Below are 20246 nucleotides of genomic sequence, written 5' to 3'. Positions count from 1 at the left end.
GGCCTAGCAAGATAGCGGAGAATATCTCATAGATGGTACTCAGCAACGTGATACTTCTCTACCAATTACGTGCCCTGAATTACTACAAAACATAGTAACACTCTTTTCCCAGAGGATGTGAACTACACAAATCTGCCTAAAGTCCATTTAAACCCCGATGAAATTCTTGTAATGGTAGAAGAGGAAATTTTTGATGCAGCAAGGAAATTCGCTGAAAATAAGACCCCAGGGCCAGATGAAATCCCGAATATCGCTCTGAAAATGGCAGCCAGGTCAGCACCAGGTATGTTTGCTAAAGTTTTTACGGCATGCCTTAGAGAAGGAGAATTCCCCGAGCAATGGGAGCTGCAAAAGTTGATACTTATTGCGAAGCTAGGTAAACCATTGGGAGACCCCTCCTCATATCGACCGATATGTTTGGTCAATACCATTGGTAAACTATTTGAACGAGTATTATACAACAGGTTGCTCGCTGTTGCGGAAAAGGAAGGAGGCCTATCCGACAAGCAATTCGAGTTTCGTAAAGGGAGATCAACCGTCGATGCAATCAACATGGTGACTGGCCTGGCTCGCGCTGCAATACAAGATGACAAATGCTGCGCAGTGGCGACGCTCGATGTAAAAAATGCATTCAACACTGCAAAGTGAATGAAAATCGTAGAAGCTCTAACCAAACTACAGGCTAAGAAGTACATTATAGGCATCGTTGTTGCATTTCTTCTTGGGAGAAGATTATATTGTGACTCGGACGATGGACAGAAATTATTCCTAATGACATGCGGTGTACCACAGGGGTCTGTCTTAGGTCCCTTACTGTGGTTAATTATGTACAATGGAGTACTGACGCTACGCCTTCCTAACGGCGTGACAACTATTGGCTTTGCGGACGATATCGGGGTAACAATAGTGGCAAAACGCTTAGACGAGATCGAAATCTACGCAAATTCCTGGTTAAAAAAGTCCGGTCTATCACTTGCTGAACATAAAACGGAACTAGTGCTAATCAGCAAAAAAAGGAAAGACATGACCGTGAAAATTAAAGTTGGTGAAAAAACAATTTACTTCCAAGAGTCGCTTAAATATTTGGGAGTAATGATTGACAAAAGACTCAACTTTAAAAAACACATTGAGTGCGCTGCAACTAAAACATCTTCTATCTCTGTAATGATCTCGGGGATACTGCCGAACATTGGTGGACAAGACAAAGTCGACGTCGTCTTATTTCAAGGGTGACTAGTTCCGTGCTACTTTCCGCAACTCCAGTTTGGGCAACCGTTCTGGAAAACAAATCAAACTGCCGAAAACTAGGAATGGCGTATCGACTAAGTGCTCTCCGGGTATGCAGTGCTTGTCGAACAACATCAGGAGAAGCAGCATATGTACCGGCAGGGAAAATCCCCATAGACATCTTGGCGGATGAGGGTCGGCGTCTCTACGACAAAATGTATGCAATCGGGGAGTCTATTGTACTTCGACGGCAACTAGCATGGCGGAAATCCATCAAATACCGTATCATTCCACACATTTGAAGATGGATTGAAAGGAGCCACGGGGAACTAAGCTACGAGCTAACACAGTTTTTAAGTGGACATGGAGGTTATCGGGCTTATCTACATCGATTTGGACACGACGAGTCACCATGCTGCCGAAAATGTGGTAACGTGGCTGAGAATGCGGAGTGCCCAAGGTTTACAGCACACCGAACTAGGCTGAGGCGATCGCAGACAGGCGCTTAACACCTGGAAATATAGTGGAGTTTATGTTGGAATCAAGTGTTGATTGAGCTGAAAATGATTCATCAACAGCTAAGGTATCAAGAACTGCGTAGAAAGCAAGAAAGGGAGCGAACAATAATGCGCCGCCGTTAAGAACTGATCCTGCCCCGCGATGCAATGCTTATAACAGTCCCGTGGGAAAAGTGGAAGAAGAAGGAGGTGGTTTTAGTGAGTAGAGGAGTCTCACATAACTGCATGGCAGGAGCCAGCAGTAGGTTTTGAACCTTTCCTCCTTCCAACAATGAAAAAAAGGTGCATTGACCTACTTTGCATAAGTGCCGGACACTGTCCCAGAATGTGTATGGAGGTGTCGACACACTCCGTACAGAACCAGCAGGCTGTGTCCGTAGATACCCCTAGCTTCCCCAGGTGGTAGCTTTGTCGGCAGTGAGCAGTGAATAGTGAGTATTCCTACTATAATATAATCTGGAGATTCTTCTTAGTGCAGTTTAAACAGTCCTTTGTGCGCTTGGATTCCTATCCCACATAAGCACCCTGGACTTTTCCATTCCTGGTAGGCTCGCCCAGTATAGTTCCTTCAGCCGTTCCTCTTCATTTTTTAATAGCATAGCCAAGAACCCGTTCCTGATTCCACATTAGGGTTCTGGCCCGTGTAAACGCGTCGGTGCTCCCTTCTTGGCCAGTTCATCCCGTCTCATTGCCTTCCAACCGAAAATGGTTTGGAGCTCAAGGTATCCAGGCTTTATTGTGCAAGCTGAGCGTATTTAGTCTCTCAAGATATACGCATACCAGTTTAGAGTTCATTTGATTGGACCTAAATGCCTTGTTCGCCGCTTGGCTGTCGGTCAGAATAGCAATGTTATGCTGAAAGTTAAAGGAGTCTGTCTTTTGATCGCAGTTGTCTTGTTATCCCTTGGTGTCAATAATTCGAGGCATTGCTTAGAGAGAATATCAATCTTCCATTGATTTAAGCAGCTCCCCGCCTTACTGATATTCTCAGCCATTATAAAGATCGGCCTGATTGCCTGTATCTGTATGTGCAGATGGGGAGTTAATCCCAAAAGGACCCCTCGGGATGCCGTTGGGCATGTCCTCATTACCCCACTGATACACACGCAAGCCAGTCTTCGGAGTTTGTGTAAGTCCCTGGCTGTTGTGCTGTGCGTGTATTTGAGGTGGTGGAGAGAGCCTCTGAGCACTTAGACCCTAGTGTACTCGATTCCACCGTCTAACGGAATATCCCAGATTCGTTCATGTATGGCAGGATTTCTATTTGTGTGTGTGATGCTTTCTGCTGCACTTGCAGCACATCAGTACAAAAAATCTGATGTCTGATGCGTCCATAGGCGGTCACTCACATAGAAAATGTTCCGTGGATTCCGCTTCCTCATTATATGATGGACACGTATCATCGCGGGGAATTTCTATTCTGAACATATGCCCCCAGAGTGAATTATGACCAGTCAGAAAACCCACAAATACTTCTGCAAGTCTTCCTGTTTTTCGACAAGACAAACTTTGCAGTGTGTGTCCGGATAGCTGAGTGGTTAGAGTGCAAAGCTGTCGTACGGAAGGTCGCGGTTCAAGTCTCACTGGTGGCAGTGGAATTTGTATCGTGATTTGACGTCGGACACCAGTCGACTCAGCTGTGAATGAGTACCTGAGTCAAATCAGGGTAATAATCTCAGGCGAGGGTAATGCTGACCACATTGCCTCCTAGTGTACCGTTACGGTCTTGAATGAAGTGCTCTAACACGCTTCAAGGCCCTGATCCAACATGGATTGTTGCGCCAACGATTATTATTATTATTAAACTTTGCAGTGTGATTGTTTGGTTCTGGCAGGAAAAGTTTGGTATGTTTAACAGCATTAAGGCTCAGCCACCTCTTATTATGGAAAGTTTGTTTCCAGTATTTGATAGCAGCATTAGCCAATGCTACTGACACCCCAATTGCTAGTTCCGGTTCGGGTATGCGGGAAATTGAACTCGCTTTTGCTAAAGCATCCGAGATTTCATTTCCCTCTATATTACAATGACCGGGTACTCAGAGTAGTTTCATCATATTGAATCTAGAAACAGAGTTCAATCAATTTCTACATTCCTAAACGATCTTTGAAGTGATCAAAGGACTACTCAATGACCTCAATGGAGTTTGACTATCGTTACAGATTGCGATTCGCTTGCCCATCAATCGCTCGTCAATCATCTAGGTTGCCGCTCTTACGATGGCATACACTTCAGCCTGAAAGACCGTTGTATATTGTCCCAAGTGGAAAGTCTACTTCTTGCTTTTATTCGTGAGGTAGACTCCTGTTCCGGAACCATGTTCTATTTTTGAGACATCAGTGTAGAAGATGTCAATATATCCTGGCACGCATTCTTCTGGTTCGTCCCAGTTTTCTCTTCGTTTCAAGATAATTTCATATCTTTTACCAAACAGATGTATGAGGATCCGAAAATCTAAAAGCATTGCGTAAATTGAATTTAGTTCTCCCAATAACTCTTCCAATGCTCTGTGCTCCTGATGTCCATTGTTTTCATTTAGATCTAATTGAATTAGTCTATAAACTGCTCTCATTGCAGTGCTCTGAATAAACGAATCCAAGGGCTGGAATTTGAGTAATGCATTCAGAGTTACGCTGGATGTCATGCTCAGGCACCAGTGATATCCAGACACACAGATATTTGCAGTGTGACTAGTTTACAGCGAGAACTCTTTTGTTTCACTTTAACTGACCACACTACGGATGCATAAGCGAACATCGGCCCAACTATAGCAATGTATACCCACATTACTACCTGAGGCCTAAGTCCCCATCATCATCATCATCAACGGCGCAACAACCGGTATCCCGTCTAGGCCTGCCTTAATAAGGAACTCCAGACATCCCGGTTTTGCACAGAGGTCCACCAATTCGATATCCCTAAAAGCTGTCTGGCGTCCTGACCTACGCCATCGCTCCATCTTAGGCAGGGTCTGCCTCGTCTTCTTTTTCTAGTATAGATATTGCTCTTATAGACTTTCCGGGTGTGATCATCCTCGTCCGTACGGATTAAGTGACCCGCCCACCGTAACCTATTGAGCCGGATTTTATCCACAACCGGACGGTCATGGTATCGCTCATAGATTTCGTCATTGTGTAGGCTACGGAATCGTCCATCCTCATGTAGGGGGCCAAAAATTCTTCGGAGGATTCTTCTCTCGAACGCGGCCAAGAGTTCGCAATTTTTCTTGCTGAGAACCCAAGTCTCCGGGGAATACATGAGGACTGGCAAGATCATTGTCTTGTACAGTAAGAGTTTTGACCCTATGGTGAGATGTTTCGAGCGGAACAGTTTTTGTAAGCTGCGCGGATTTCATCATCGTAGTTGTTATCGGTTGTGATTTTCGACCCTAGATAGGATAAATTGTCAACGGTCTCAAAGTTGTATTCTCCTATCCTTATTCTTCTTCGTGTTTGACCAGTGCGGTTTGATGTTGTTGGTTAATTCGTCTTCGGTGCTGACGTTGCCACCATATATTTTGTCTTGCCTTCATTGATGTGCAGCCCAATATCTCGCGCCGCCTGCTCGATCTGGAGTCCCCATGCCGAGGTAAAAGCCTGCCTACACAGCCCATAATCTATGAGAGCTCGTTTCAGCTCGTTTAGAATAACTCTCAAGTTTTTCACTTCTTCGTAGAGTTGAGTCTACAAGGCAAACACCATTCAATTTTCTCCTTTTTGTAAATACTACTATTGTGGTTTTATTTGGACTTACTATCAATCAACGGCGCGTTGTGTATTTCTACACACTATTCCTAGATCTTAACCAACAACCAGCACAGCCACGTCATCCGCATAAGCTTGAACGTGTATCAGCAGATTTTGCAGTCAGCATACTCCACAGAAGTGACGATAGCATACCTTCTTGTAGGCAGTCTTTCGTCGCTTCCGTTGTTAGGTAATGATCAACACCAACTTCAGCACATTAGTATAGCGTAGACCCACTTAATTAAAGTTTCATCAATACCATGCTCTCTTGTGGCACCACAGAGCTTTTGGAAAGGCCCACAGTGAAACGACGCTTAAATGTCCACGAACACCTCCATCGCGTACTCGCCTTTCAGAATTGCGTCCTCTATCTTTGAAACCAAAGCATGAAGAGCAGACTCTCAGGACTTTGCATGTTGGTAAGTATGTTGGTTTTCATTTAGTGGGTGCGACCTTTGCATCTTCTCGCGAATGTGATACTCAACGAATCTCTCCAGACATTTCAGCGAAAATGATGTTAAGCGAAGTTGCCTGAAGTTCAAAATACAAAACTATCTTTTTGGCACCGTAAATGAAGTTACCTTTTTAGGGGTATTGTAAAAATTGTGAAAAGAATGCCTTGAAATCCTAAGATCCAAACATCAAATACCATACCCCGGCTCTTCAAGAAATTACAAGCTGGATGTCAAACTTTTCCATGTAAAAAAATGAACACCATTCCTAGCACAACTTCAAGCAAATCCTGTACGACCATAACACATTTGTGGTTAAATGATAGTATCATCCCATTTTCAAGATCACTTAGATCCTGTCGCGGGAAATCTCTTTTGCCATCACGTGTTTCCCCTAACCCTTATACTCCTCCTCTTGAAGTAGAATCGCGTCTTCAACCGCGAAGGCAGAATATACAGTAGTAAATACTCCTATTCCCAAGTTACAAAATTATCCACCACCATCCTTGGTGCCCGCTGCTAATTTTCAACCCCTCCTTACCTCCTCCCCCGTATACTCCATTGAAAATATGTATTATTAAAGTTGATTCAATGTCTGTCTGTTTGTCTGTCTATCGGTTACACGAGAATTACTCGGAATTGGCTGGAGCTATCATTTAATGCGAATATGTGGTCTATGAACCGCTTCAAAGACAACGAGTAGCATCATTTTACGTTGAGGTTAAGGGGGCCTCCCCATGTAGGCAAAAGGGAGGTGTATATTTTTTCACAGAATATAGGCATATATGATATCAAATAAAAGGGTGTTTGTCAATATACCTCTCTAGCGGTAAGTACTGGTCGATTTTGACATAGCTGAAACGTCATGAATGAAGCTGAGACATATAGTAAACAAACCGCTTTAGCACGTTAGTAATTTTATAGCGGCGTCATGTACTTTTAGTGTGTGAAATTGTCCAATTTTGTGCCAAATAATCGTCGTTTCTTATTTCAAAGAAAACGGCCGTAGAAGGGCATCGAGACTTGAAAAAAGTTTACGGAAATGCTGCTCTAAGTGAAACAGCCTGTCTTGATTAGTTCGGTTGCTTTAAAGACGGTGATTTTGATGTTGATGATTGTCCACGTGAAAGAAGGCATAAAAGACGCGAAATTGGGGAATTGCTCGATGAGAGTCCATGCCAAACGCAGGAACAACTTGCTTCGGTAGTAGCGAGTTACCCGCCCAGCCATGGCGAATGATTCAAAAGCAAGGAACTTGGATTCCTCATGATTTGAAGCCACGAGACGTTAAGTTTTGTTTTTCCACCTGTGGACAACTGCTCCAGTGACAAAAAAGGAAGGGCCTTCCTCATGGCAGCATGACGGGTGATGAATAAATACATTCATTACAGCAACCCATAGAAAAAAAGTTTTGGGGGCTGGCCGGTCATGCTTCTACGTCGTCGGCACGGGCGAATAAACACGCTTGATTTTAATGCGACTGAGCGAAAAACGGGTAGAATACGAGCACAGGTACAAAACACGGTTTTATGTTGTCAAACCCATTAAAAACTAGACAGAGACGCTCAAATGGGAAGCCCTACCACCCCGCTACATTCTCCAGATATTACGCCGAACAGCGAGAACTTAGTGGCCCGCCTTATATGGTACTTTTCGATAATTATTTCTGATGTTGGGTAAAATACGGGGGAATGAGCACTCAAAATGTATGCCCTAAGCAAGTTTCGTTTTCACATATTTCTGAAGGCAATCCGACTGTCAATAACAAAGTTATAGAAAGTCAATTTTTTGTATTTCGCGTGAATCAATTGCACTTTAAAGAAACGCGTCCACTGGAAGGCAATCAAACTATTTTTGGATAAGTTGCTCGATATCATTTTTCCTATGAGACGCCTGGAAAATATTATCTGCATAAAGCAGTCTATATGACGCTGGACATTACATGTCTCGTGTGACAGTGTCCATAACAAGAACAAAGAAGAATGGTGAGAGGGCGCTTCCTTGATGGGCACCGACAGAGCCATGAAGTGGTTTAGATACACCGCCCACACTTCGAACTATACGTTTCGGATCGTGATAGAGCAATTTAACCCAGTGCATGAGTTCTTCTGGTATGAGGTGTTGTCGTAGAGCATACCAGATGAGTTCGTGTGACAAACAGTCAAACGTTTTCTCCAGAACCAGAAATGCAATAGAAAGGGGGCGATGTTTCTCACGGTATTTACCCGTGAGTAACTGCGCAGACGGTATTTCGTCAGTAGTTCTACAGTTCAGTTTGTCAGCCCTGCTTGATTCACGATTATTTGAACGATTTGGCGACTATGGTTGTCAAGAATGCGTTCAAAAATTGTCATGGTATGGGATTGCAAACGGATTTGACGGTAATTTGAACATTCTGCTGGACTACCTTTCTTTTTCCATATTGCAACTGTAGCATTTTCTTGCCAGTCAGATGGCGTTCTATCTTCTTTAATAACCCCATTGAAGAATTCGCTGAACCACAGTGTTGTTGGATCTCCGCTCTTCGCTTTCGAAAGCTCAGATGCGATGTCTTCAGCACCTGTTGCTTTCCCCAATTTCATTCGTTTTATTGCTTTCTCAACTTCAGTTGCGCTGACAGGAGGAATTGGTGCTATCAGTGAGGTTCGAACCGCGTACTTCCGTACGACAGCCTTGTGAACACGCAGCTATGCGAACACCAGCTTTCAAATGACATTTTTTTTTACAAATTTCTTTACAATTTCTTTTTTTTACAAATTTCTTGCATTGTAGGACTTTGAATGTCAGCATCATACTAAAGTGAATGGTCTGACGAACTAAATGCAATAAACATTAAGTGCTAGGTACAAATAGGATAAATGTCCATTCAAATATGCTTATATGTATCATATAAGCAATACACAAAACCTTTCATACCTGAATCGTTCAGCTTCCGGTTCTCGACTTGTTTAGTGTTTAGTTATTTGTATACCGGTATCAATTATTCCAAATAAATGTACATATACATGTATATGGTAATTAATTTTTCGAGTAATGTCTAATAAGATGGTTAAGAACATACATAGTATGCTGTAATACTGTATACAATGCTGTTTGTTTAGATTAGAAATTAGAAAATTCCTCAAATAAGATGAACACAAAACCTTTATATCCGAAGCGCCCAGCTTCCGGTATTCCGACTTGTTTTCTTTTGTGTTGGTAAAAAGATAAAAGCCTTAATAGTAAGGTAGTTACAAAGTGAGTAATAAGTATAAATGTCATAGAAGTAGGAAAATCAAAAAACAATGTTCGCGAAAATCTTGTTTCTCATCGAATACATTAGAAGAAAATTGGCATCTCCTTTTTTGGCTGTTTCCGAATGAACGAACTACACAAAACCTCTGTCGAAACTAATTAACAAGATTAATATTGATATTGAGGAAACCCCAATATTAATTAATTTATAGCAACAGGAAAATCGAAACACGAAACAAGAAATCATGCAAGATGGTTCAAAAATTACATATTTACCTACATATGTTATAATCTTTCGCCAATAAATGGTTGCTGAGTTTGTGTGTTTGGTTTTTTTTCTGGAGAAGATCGAAAGCGCGTTTTTCCAAATCAACTTAAACCACATGATCTTGAAATTTTTATGGTTCCAATAATAACGACAAAATCAAGATAAAATATATTAAAATGCCATAAGTTTCCATAAAAGCTAACTTTCATGCGGTGTTCATTCAACTTAGGAAGACGACGATATTACACAACTGATCGAAAATTATAAACATTTGTTTTATAAACTAGCATCGGCTAGCTGATGAATTATGTGCTGCAATTAGAGCCACACATTTATGGAGTGGTTTTTAAATATATAGTCACAGTAATATGATTGCATATTTTCTTTTAAGTGGAACATGTTATTGTAAATTTCTCCTTAGATTCGGCACAGATTTTAATTAGTTCAATTACTTCTAGTAATTAGCCTTGATATGGAATACCAGATTTATGTCCTTTGGACGATAGATTCGAGCTTTGAGCAAATCATAATCAAATCCACACTATGTAAATTATAATGTGTAGTCATCATTCCGAACACTAGAATGATCCACCCTAAGTACGGAAAAAGGACAATGAGACCAGTGTCACTGAATTAACCGGCTTATCGCAGAGTTAATGGCTGAAATGATTGTCCGAACGGGTGAAAGGAAATATATTTTAATGGGCATATGTACAGTGAGCAAATCATAATACATAAGTGTTCAGAAAGTGGGTAAAAGGAGTTGTATGTGTTTTGTTTTTTTCAACAGAAACGTTGCATATAGTCGGTTAGATACAATGCAAAAAAAAAATCAACGAAAAAGGATGAAATAAAAGTCTTGCTGAGCACGAAAAACAAAAGAAACTCTATTTTCGTATGCAAAATTGAAATCCAAACAGTGCTAAAAAATCGTAATAATGACACTAAAACCCCAAAAAAATACTAATTAATACTTCGTTCGGAGAAAATGTCTAGAATTTTTACCCATTATTCGAGAAGACGTTCCGTCACGTATTTTTTGTTCGAAATGCCCTCCACCAAGCCTACCTTCGACATAATCTTGCAGGTTCCCAATAATATTGCCGTTCGAGGATTATGAAGAGGTGTTGGCATACCTTAAATGTTTGCCAAACACCCAATCTCTCTATGTTGGCATGTCGATTTTTTTAAAATATCAATATGCACATTCGCATCCATGAACCTCTACAGGAATGCCACATTACTTACACCGTCGGACCCCGTAACAGCCACCCTACCATAGCTCCCCACTTTACTGTGATTTTCAGATTTTTCGGCTACAGTTTCGTGTTAGGCTTTCTCTACGCTTTTACATTTCCATCGTAGAAGAATACATCAAATTTAGACTAGCCACCAAAGAGTACATCACTCCAAAGCGTTTGATCTTCAAAAAGGGGTTTCTGAGCAAACTCAAATCGCTTCACTTATTGACTTCAATAACATAAGTTTTATTCCTTGTACGTGAAATGTATGACTAGGCAAGTGCAGTGGTAGGGTGGCCGTTACGGGGCGGGCGGCGTAGGAAATGTAGCATTCGTGGAAGGGCATATGGATGCGAATATGTGTATTGATATTTTAAAAAATCTGCATGGCAGCGTAAAGAAATTGGGTGTTTGTCAAACATTACACTATATACCAAAACAGTGACCCGAAACATAAAGCGTGAAAAACACGTATGGCGTTAGTGTTCAATTGTCTAAACCTACTCAAAACCTCTTCACAATTCTCGGAATGCAATATTATTGAGAACCTGTAGGATTATGTCGACGATAAGTTTCGCGAAAGTCCCATTTCGAACAAAACATATTTGACGGAACGTCTTTTCGAATAATGGCCGTTTGATCAAATCCATGCCACTGCCCAGTGAAGGATGTATGTGATGCTAGAAATCTCCGTACGCAGTATTAACTAGTAATTTTTTGAGTTTTTGGTGTCATTATTACGATTTTTTGGCATAACTCCGCCATGCTATTAACATAGTATGCTGATCCCAAGCCCAAGTAAAGGAGACGCAACGTACTTTGTACTATCCTCAGTAAAACAAAAATAAAATGCTGAGATCAGGGAAAGAGATAAATAGAGTATAGTTGGATTTATCCCACTGCGCTAAATCCTACCTGATCTCCCTTGATGACAGGTCCCGCGACAGGCCGACCAAGAGAATACATACAATGTCGTTAGAAACAAGATGATCGGATTGAGTCACAAGCCTCGAAAAAATGGTAGGGCGTCCATCTCAGTCGACGCGGCAGGACGTAAGCGAGTTAGTCCGAGCAAAACAAATACATATCTGCACACTAAATGTTGGCACCCTAACTGGAAGCACCGAGAAACTCGCAAGAGCCCTTCGGAAAAGGCGCATTGATATCTGCGCTCTGCAACAAACCCGATGGCCTGGTACCAAAAGCTGCGGCATTGAACGCGAACGCCGTAAAAATGGCTATAAACTTCTCTATTTTGGTAGCCCATACACTCAATATAATGTTGGCATTGCCATCTGAGAGGGTTTCCGTGATGCCATTAAAGAAGTTATATCAGCTGATCGCACTATTCACTTTTGCACTGCATACGCACCACAGATAAGTCGACCTGATGCCGAGAAAGATGCCTTCTGGCAACTTCTCGATGAAAAGACTTTTCACGTGCCTGCTGACGACTATATCATCATTGCCGGCGACCTCAATGGTTATGTGGGTGAAATGGCAGACAGTAATAGATGCCATGGGGGAAAGGGGTTCGGAGCGCGCAATGAGGGTGGCGAGCGTATAATCGATTTTGCGGACACTCATGATCTTGTACTTATGAATGCATGGTTCATCAACGATTATCTCATCTTCCTACATTTTATAATGGGAACAGTAAAACGCAAATCGACTATATTCTCATAAGACGCCGATATTTTACCACTGTCACTGATTGCAAACCCGTTCCCTATGAGATCATCGCACCACAACGTTGATTGCGTCCTGCGAATTAAGTTACCGATAAAACAGCGTGAGAAACGCACTGGCCCGCGGCGCATTAAATCGTGGCGATTTGGTGAGAAGAAAGAAGAAATGATCTCACTTACGCGATTACCAACCATTGCAAATGTGGAAGAATCGTGAAACCAAATGAAAGACACGATCCACAAAGCGCCCTCTGCAACCCTCGGGGTCACCAAGCCGGGTAAGCGGTACATCAACCGAAATACTTGGCTTTGGAATGACGATGTTGAAATAAAGGTCCATGAAAAGAAACGCCTCTACCACAAATTTCTCGACGATAAAACACCCAATGGGCAAATTTATAACTGGGAAGCAAAGAAAGCGATTGCTGTCACCCGAGCGGATCATTGCAAAAATTTTTACGATAAACTGAACACTCGGGATTGCCAGGAAGATCTGTATCGACTTGCCAAAAGTCATAACGAACGCACACATGATATCGAACACTTCTGTTGCGTTGTAACAAGAACGGTACTTTGCTTACCAACCGTCGAGCCGCAACGAATAGATGGCGAGAATACTTCGAACGGATTTTAACTGAAGAAGTTGCTCCTCCTCCACTTCCACAATCATTGCCGCCATTTGGAGTAGTTCCAACTGTCAGCGCAGCTCCAGTTAACCCGTTGGGGAGTTCCGCCCCCACGTACACGAGGAGGGCGATCAGACCCGAGTCTGCAAGGGACTCATCTGAAGTGGCTCTGCCACGAAGGCTCACCGGAGGTTATCTGGTACCATGAGAACCGGGATGGCCCACTGAGAGCATATGCTCCAGCAGAATTCCTGGAGGATGAGTTCTCGGCCCGGTTATTTGCGGTTGGCCCCCTAGTGGGAGTTTCATGATGGTTGTGGTTGTGCTCAAGCGAGAAGAGACCTTCGGGCTTCGGCGTGGTGTTGCGTTTCAACACGGGTGCCTCCTTAGTTCGGTAGAGATTTAGGTAATTCTTGCATCCGCCAGTATGAATGCTAAGCCATGCGTTTGGTATAGACTGGTACCGTTGTTGCTTGTCTCAGCGGGGCTCTGATTGTGGTCACAAAATCAATCCGTGTCTTAAGAAGACCGTAGAATTAAGTCTCCACGGCAGGTACCTACGTTAAACACCCAAGGGCTTAACTGTCAGCGCAGCTGGTGCTCAGAGGTGGCGGTGAGAAGGACGGGGCGGCAGCTCTGTCGGCCAAAACAAAACCAAGTGGCCGAGAAGAACCTCCACCGAGAGACGTTGTACTTACTTTGGCTTGCCGGGCGTGATGCAGTAGGCGAATGCTCCAAAAGCCTAAACGGGGCGATCAGACCCGAGTCTGCACGGGGACTCATCTGAAGTGGCAATTTGGTCAGGAAACCTTACCAGGGGTATACTGGTACCATGGGAACCGGGATAGCCCCTGGATTCTCATACTTCGGGTAAACTCCCGTTGTAAGTGAGTACAGATCGGTTGTTTGCGGTTGGCCCCCTAGTGAGAGTTTCATGGGGGTTGTGGTTGTGCTCAAGCGAGAAGAAACCTTCGGACCTCGGTGTGGTGTTGCGTTTCAATACGGGTGCCGTACTCCTTAGTTCGGTAGAGATTTAGGTATGTCTTGCATCCACCAGTATGAATGCTAAGTCATGCACTTGGTATATACTGGTACCGTTGTTGCTTGTCTCAGCGGGGCTCTGATTGTAGTTAGAAGACCGTGGGATTAAGTCGTCCAGGCAGGTGCTCACTTTAAAACCTCAAGAACTTAACTGTAACATTTTGTTGAAAAGGCTTTAGTCTTTTTTTACTGCTTCACATCTTCGCGGCAAAGATTCTAGTTCATTATTACATCAACTAATGTTGTGAACTATTTGTTGGAGAGCATCCATTAGTTGAGCTGTTTTAGGAAAGTTTTGATCTCAAATACGCCAATCTAACCCTTCTCAAAGATGCTCATGTCAGGACTTTGATAAGACCAGGTTATTTTTGCACCATGGTTGTCATTTGGCTAATTCTGCATAAACTTGGACGTGTGCTTAAGACCGCTAATCTGTGAGAAGGCCCAGTATTTTCCCATCTTGTCATGAACATGTAATAATATGTGCCTTTCCAAAAAGCCACAATACATTGGCGATCTCATAACTCCATCAACTTGAATCAATGGACTAACACAACCATTAGTCCATTTTTACTTAAAGTTTTTATAATTAGGCCATATTAGTACACAACCGCAAAAGACGCTGAGCAGCTGGTGTCGATATTTGAACATTGTAAAATTTAGCAGCTTCTTTCGAATATGTGTACTGTTTTTGTGCAGATTGTCTTGCGCAGCGTTAACCAAGGATCTGCGCATTGATTTCGTTAAGTTAGTTAGGCGTCCACCTGCTTTTGAGCGATCTACCGTACCCCTTTCGTTCTTTTTTGTGACCCAAAAAGCACTCTGACTTCTCATAAAGTATTACTATTCTCTTTTGTACTTATCATTAGCTCCTTTATCTCATTTGAAAGTAGTTTAGTACGAGGCATCTTTTAAAAACTGTAATATCCAAGGTTAAAAAAGTTTCTAAAGTTTTGACCACTACTGTGCGTTCAAAACAAAAAATTGTAGTTTGGGTAAAGTTAATTCTTTGTCTATTGGTTCTCGGACCTTTATCCAATTTAGATAAAAGTAAAATCGAGTTTTATGGAAAGAAAATAGCGGACATGGTTCACAAAAAAAATTTGCTTTTAACGTTGCAGTCGGTGAATCAATCCACAACATACAATTTGTTAGAAAAATCGCAAACGCGGAACTCATTTCCATTTTAATATTTAATACCAGAATTTATCACCAATTTCTTCCCCAGTAACAAAAGAACGAGATCCAAAAACTTCGATCGCAGATTACACAAAAACGAATATCTTCCATCGGTTCAATAAGGAAACCATTGTCAATTCGAAAACAAACCCAGCACTACTTTCAACTTTAAATCACATGCAGTTACAAACTTATATCGCCCAAAAAACTACTATTCAATTTTAATCTAATATTCCCACCTACCCCCAACCATATACAACCGCAAATCAAATTGGAAACTTAAGGGGATCATCCCGTGTGTCGGGTTGGAGAAATCGATTTTTTTTGCATGAATTGTGCCTATATATAGAGGAGAATATGCGGGCAAAGGAATTTTCCGTTTTTCCGAGTCGTTCAGAAATTACAGTGTTAAACAGGTAAGGAGTTTGCAGCCGCGGCTAGAGTGCTCCATGAGAAAGAGCATCGAATCTTTTTTTACCTGTTAGTTTTTTACCTGAGCCTTATAAATTCAAACATAGGTATAAATATAAAAAGATGGAAAACCAATCAATTGTCTAAACTTATTTTCTGTTTGGAATAAAAAGGATAATCCAGTCTAGAGTGAGCACTGGAAGGCTTTCAAGCTATACTCAGTTATATTTTGTTGTAAGTATTGTGCTGTTTGTGTGTTCAGTGATTTTTTTAAATGGATCGTATGAAGAGAGATCGCTTTAACGTTCAACGTCATGTTCGCACTAAAAAACGAGTATTTCATGGGAATCGATACTTATCAGAGAAGAAAAAGAACTCCGCATCAAGATCACCAAAGAAACTTTTAGCAAGCCTGAACATGGATGTTCCAATTGCGACAAGTTTTGTATATTGTTTATTGGATTTTGCTGGAGTTTTCTCCGGTATTTCTGAAAATTTCTGCAAATAATAAAATATACGTAGTAGTAAAAAAGGAATGCGTAGGACATGTCGAGAAAGGAATAGGAACGCGGCTTAGAAATGCAAAGAAGAATCACAAAGGCATTGGTGGAAAAGGGGCTGGAAAACTTACTGATAAGATGATTAACGACCTCACTACATTTTTAGGCTAGCTATTCGTCGACACGCAAATTCGATAGAAGGAATGAAGCAAAAAATTTGGGTAACTGTCTTCCATAAATGTTCTACAGACGAAAATTTTCAGCATCAAAATTGTCCAGCAGGCGAGGACAGTTGGTGCAAATGGCGCAAAGCGGAAGCTAAAGGAGAAGTGGATAGCTTCCACCACGAGAAGGCACCTTTGACTGAAGAAGTTCAAACAGTCATCAAACCAATCTACGAAGATTTGATGATCTCTTGAACAGATGTTTAGGAGCAGAGACCCAGAATAACAGAGTCGTTAAATGCATTGATCTGGATTTTCGCTCCTAAACACCTTCATTCTGGGGCCAAGGTCGTAGAAATAGCCACTTTTCTGGTTGTAATTATTTTCAATTAACGATTCAATGGCATTCTCAAAATCCGAGTGCCATTGGGATGTCAAGTTGGTCGCATATGTCAGGTTTATGCCGACCGCCGTAATGAAGCACGAATTTGGCGGTCCGAACGACGATCGACTGACCTCGCTAAAAGAGCCAGAATTGAAACCAGAGGGCAACAATCGGCCTTACAAGACTTTTTTGAAGAAACGGAGGACGCTCTCTATGGACCAGGTATATCAGATTAATGGTGAGTTAAAATTTTATTGTTGGTAATCACATTTAAATTTTCAAACGCGTTTTTCTCGAAACTGCATCTTGAAAATCGGCTGCCACCATAGCTCAAAATCTATCAAACTAAATTCTTTGAAATTTTCACGACTTCTTTAATACATATTTCTACGGTCCGCAAACTAGGATAATTGCAATCGGAAGGGTCGTTTTTTTATTCATAAAAAAAGCCGTAAAAAACACCAAAATCCACCGTGGCAGCAGAAAAACATATTTTTTTGGAGATGGGTGCATAAATTGACACGTATTCCGAAAACTAGCTACGATATTAAGCTGCAAAATTTATCACATATACTAGAGACATCAATAAACATATGGTGAAAAAATCAAGTTTCTATCTTTACCCAGTCCTCCAAAATAATTTTTCAAAAAAACGGCCTTCACACGGGATGACCCCCTTGAGCTTTCATCGTTCATTCGATCGGACTAATACACCACAGGATTCAACAGCCACCAATGCTACTGCTCCGGATGTAAACACTTCGACAAGAATGTCCATACAATTTATGAATTCGCGATGAACTCTCGACAACGAAATGAATTTTGCAATGGATCGTCGTACTGGCAGTTTTCAAAACCCCTCTCAAGGAATATGTATCGCGAAGAGGGCATTTTATGTTGCGGTTTTGGTCTTATTCTCTCAAACTGCTGTCATGAAGCAACATTTTAAGCCATGTTATGAATTTTACATTAGTTTCCTGTTATTTTTCTGACTGTATTTTCTTCAATTAAGTAAGTAATGCCTGCCTTATTTCCAATCACGTCACACCACTGAGAATATGAGTATCAGATCGAAATGAATAGCCTTACATACTACAAAGACTCAAATACACAATACAGGAATTATTGTCTGTCGAGATATTCTTAGATCATGTACGATTAGAAACACACAAAACCTTCCATATCTGAATACTCTGAACTTCCGGTTTCCTACTTAGTGCCCTTCAATGTGTTTACTTTTTTCAGGCACTGCCCTGCCAGCTTGCTCAACCTCCAAAATATTGCAGTAGTTCAACACTCGCTGATATTAGAAAGTAAACTGGTTCTAACGCTAAATCGCACGTGCATTTGCATGCAAACATATGGATTACGCTGGTCACGGGGAAAGGACTGTACCAAAATTCGAAACCATTTGCCCATCCCAGAAGCACGATTCGTCCCATGACTTACCTCGCATACTATAGGTCGCGTGAGTGATGTACATACATATCACATGCTCCAATTTGTATTCACGAGCAGGTTCTACATTTTTGGGACTAAGCAACGCCGCACGAAATGTGCTAAGCATTTTCTCCCAGTACGCGATGCACCTCAACGCACAATGAGAGTATTTATCCCAGCACCGGACCCACACGCACATACGCGCCACTGGGATGTTTACAACGCGCACAGCACCCCGAACGCGTGCAAACTCGTGCTTTTCATTTTCCTTCTGCTTCTCTCCCATTCTTATATTCGTGCGGGCCGCATTCACTGCTTATCTTCCGCCGTCTTCTAGAAGCGGACAAGCAGAAAAGCTACACAAAGAAAAGTTCCAAATAAACGAAACAGTGCAAGAGTAGCGCGAGTGGGCCTAGTGGCGGAAAAGCGAACTAGCAATCATAAATTGAAAATGGCGACAAGCGCTCAATCGTTTACGTTTGTGCTCCGGTGTTTCAGTGAGTTTCGCATAATTTGGTGATTTATAAAATTCTCATTACAAGTGCAGTGGACATTTTTAAGTGCAAGAGACCATAGGATAGTGAAATGGAAGCGGAAATTGTATCAAGAACACGCGAAAACCTAACTCTAAGTGCGAGAGAAAATGACGTCCTCCATTCCGGGCAATCAACAATGGTGACTGAATTGCCGTCCGCCGTTGACAACTACGAGTCTAAGGTCACGTCGCCGTTCGCGAACCATGCAACAGATGGCGTTGACGCGAATTGCGTAGCAGGAGCGGGCGATTCAAAATTGCAGGAGCGTCTCATGAAATCAAGAAATTACAATTATCCGGTCAAGATGAAGCGGAAACGGAGGCGCGGCAAGCCCAAATCCAACTCAAAGCCGTACAAGAAATCGAATTGGAAGTTTCAGAAACCGCATTGCCAGCAAAGCCGCCTTTGTGATAGCGGAGCCTGTGGCCGTAGCGGAATGCGCTCGAAACTGGTTCGGAGTCGTTCAATTGTCCCGTACAATACAAACGATTTTCTAATGGAGGAGCACATGGCCGAGGTGCCAGGTGTTCTGTTAACTCCTTCAGGACGAACTCGCGACTCGAGCTTCTCCGTAGACTCTGAGGACAACTACTTTTTCTCACTTCCCGAGGACGAGGAAGAGTTCCTGACGAAGGAATTCGCGAATGTTTATGAGCGAGCCAGGGTGGAAAGGCTCGAATCAATGTCGAAGCAAGAACTAATCGAGGAATGCCTGCAGCTGGAGCATAAATATGCAGACGGACCGGGGCTACAGATATCCACCAATGGGGGGAATGATTTCATGAGTAGAATACGTACTCTGGAAGAAAGGATTCGCGACCTCACTAGTGAAAATATTGGTAAGTTAATCTTGTGATTTTTAGCATGCAAATATTGCACCCCCTTTATTCTCATCAATGTTGACTGGAGGGCACAATCCCCATTGATATAAAGTGGTGTATGAAGGTCAGAATTCCGAGATATAACTAATATTGGCAGCAAAATTAGGAAAAATATCTGTTCCTGCAGGGGTTCACTATCAAATCCTGCTTATAGACAAGATTTTGGACAGTTGCCTTTAAAGTAACGGAATTCCGCGACGTCATACGGCACAAAAGCTCGCTTGTATCTATGCCTCGTATATGCAGCCTGTACGTCGCAGTTTGAGAAGCTTTGAACTTTTTTTTTTATTTGTTGCGCTGATTTAAAAACAATCTAGAATTCACTTGGATCAAACGCACGAAGCATATTTACAGCTCTCAGTAGTCAAAATTATTTTATTGGATTGATGATGTCACCGCGGCTAAGGGGTGTGAATACATTTCCCACGTATTACTGTTTTGTTTCAGTTGAAATTTCCTTGCCTATTTTCGATATGCCTTTTCAACTCAATGAAAATGTAGAGGAGTGAATGGACCAATGTAATCTATTGGCCCACTACGAGCAGTCATGCAAAAATGTGTTTTGTCAACGCTTATCTAGTGGAGGCCTGCTATCTATTCATACACACTGTCCGACAATGAAATGTGCGCACTGCGAACATGTAGTTAAGTTTAAGCGCCAGCTTCCGTATTTATTATAGCGTTAAGCAACACTAGTTGCGCTTCCGATGA

The 20246-nt window shown here is 42.1% G+C and overlaps 2 protein-coding genes across 3 annotated transcripts in view; one reads left to right on the top strand and one right to left on the bottom strand.

The window, feature by feature from the left end:
* The window catches only part of LOC119651311, a 61675-nt gene extending 43237 nt beyond the window's left edge, over nt 1-18438 (bottom strand). For both annotated transcript variants that reach the window (XM_038054840.1, XM_038054838.1), the window contains exon 1: nt 18128-18438. In XM_038054840.1, coding sequence (XP_037910768.1) covers nt 18128-18404 — 277 coding nt within the window. In that variant the 5' untranslated portion in view covers nt 18405-18438. The remainder of the gene's footprint in view (nt 1-18127) is intronic.
* Nucleotides 18439-18558: 120 nt separating this feature from the next.
* Nucleotides 18559-20246, top strand: part of LOC119651310 — a 45046-nt gene continuing 43358 nt past the window's right edge. Inside the window, exon 1 of the mRNA XM_038054837.1 lies at nt 18559-19493. Coding sequence (XP_037910765.1) covers nt 18704-19493 — 790 coding nt within the window. The 5' untranslated portion in view covers nt 18559-18703. The remainder of the gene's footprint in view (nt 19494-20246) is intronic.

This window comes from Hermetia illucens, chromosome 3, assembly GCF_905115235.1.
Source record: "Hermetia illucens chromosome 3, iHerIll2.2.curated.20191125, whole genome shotgun sequence".
Taxonomy (NCBI): domain Eukaryota; kingdom Metazoa; phylum Arthropoda; class Insecta; order Diptera; family Stratiomyidae; genus Hermetia; species Hermetia illucens.
This window is presented reverse-complemented; position numbering and strand designations above follow the sequence as displayed.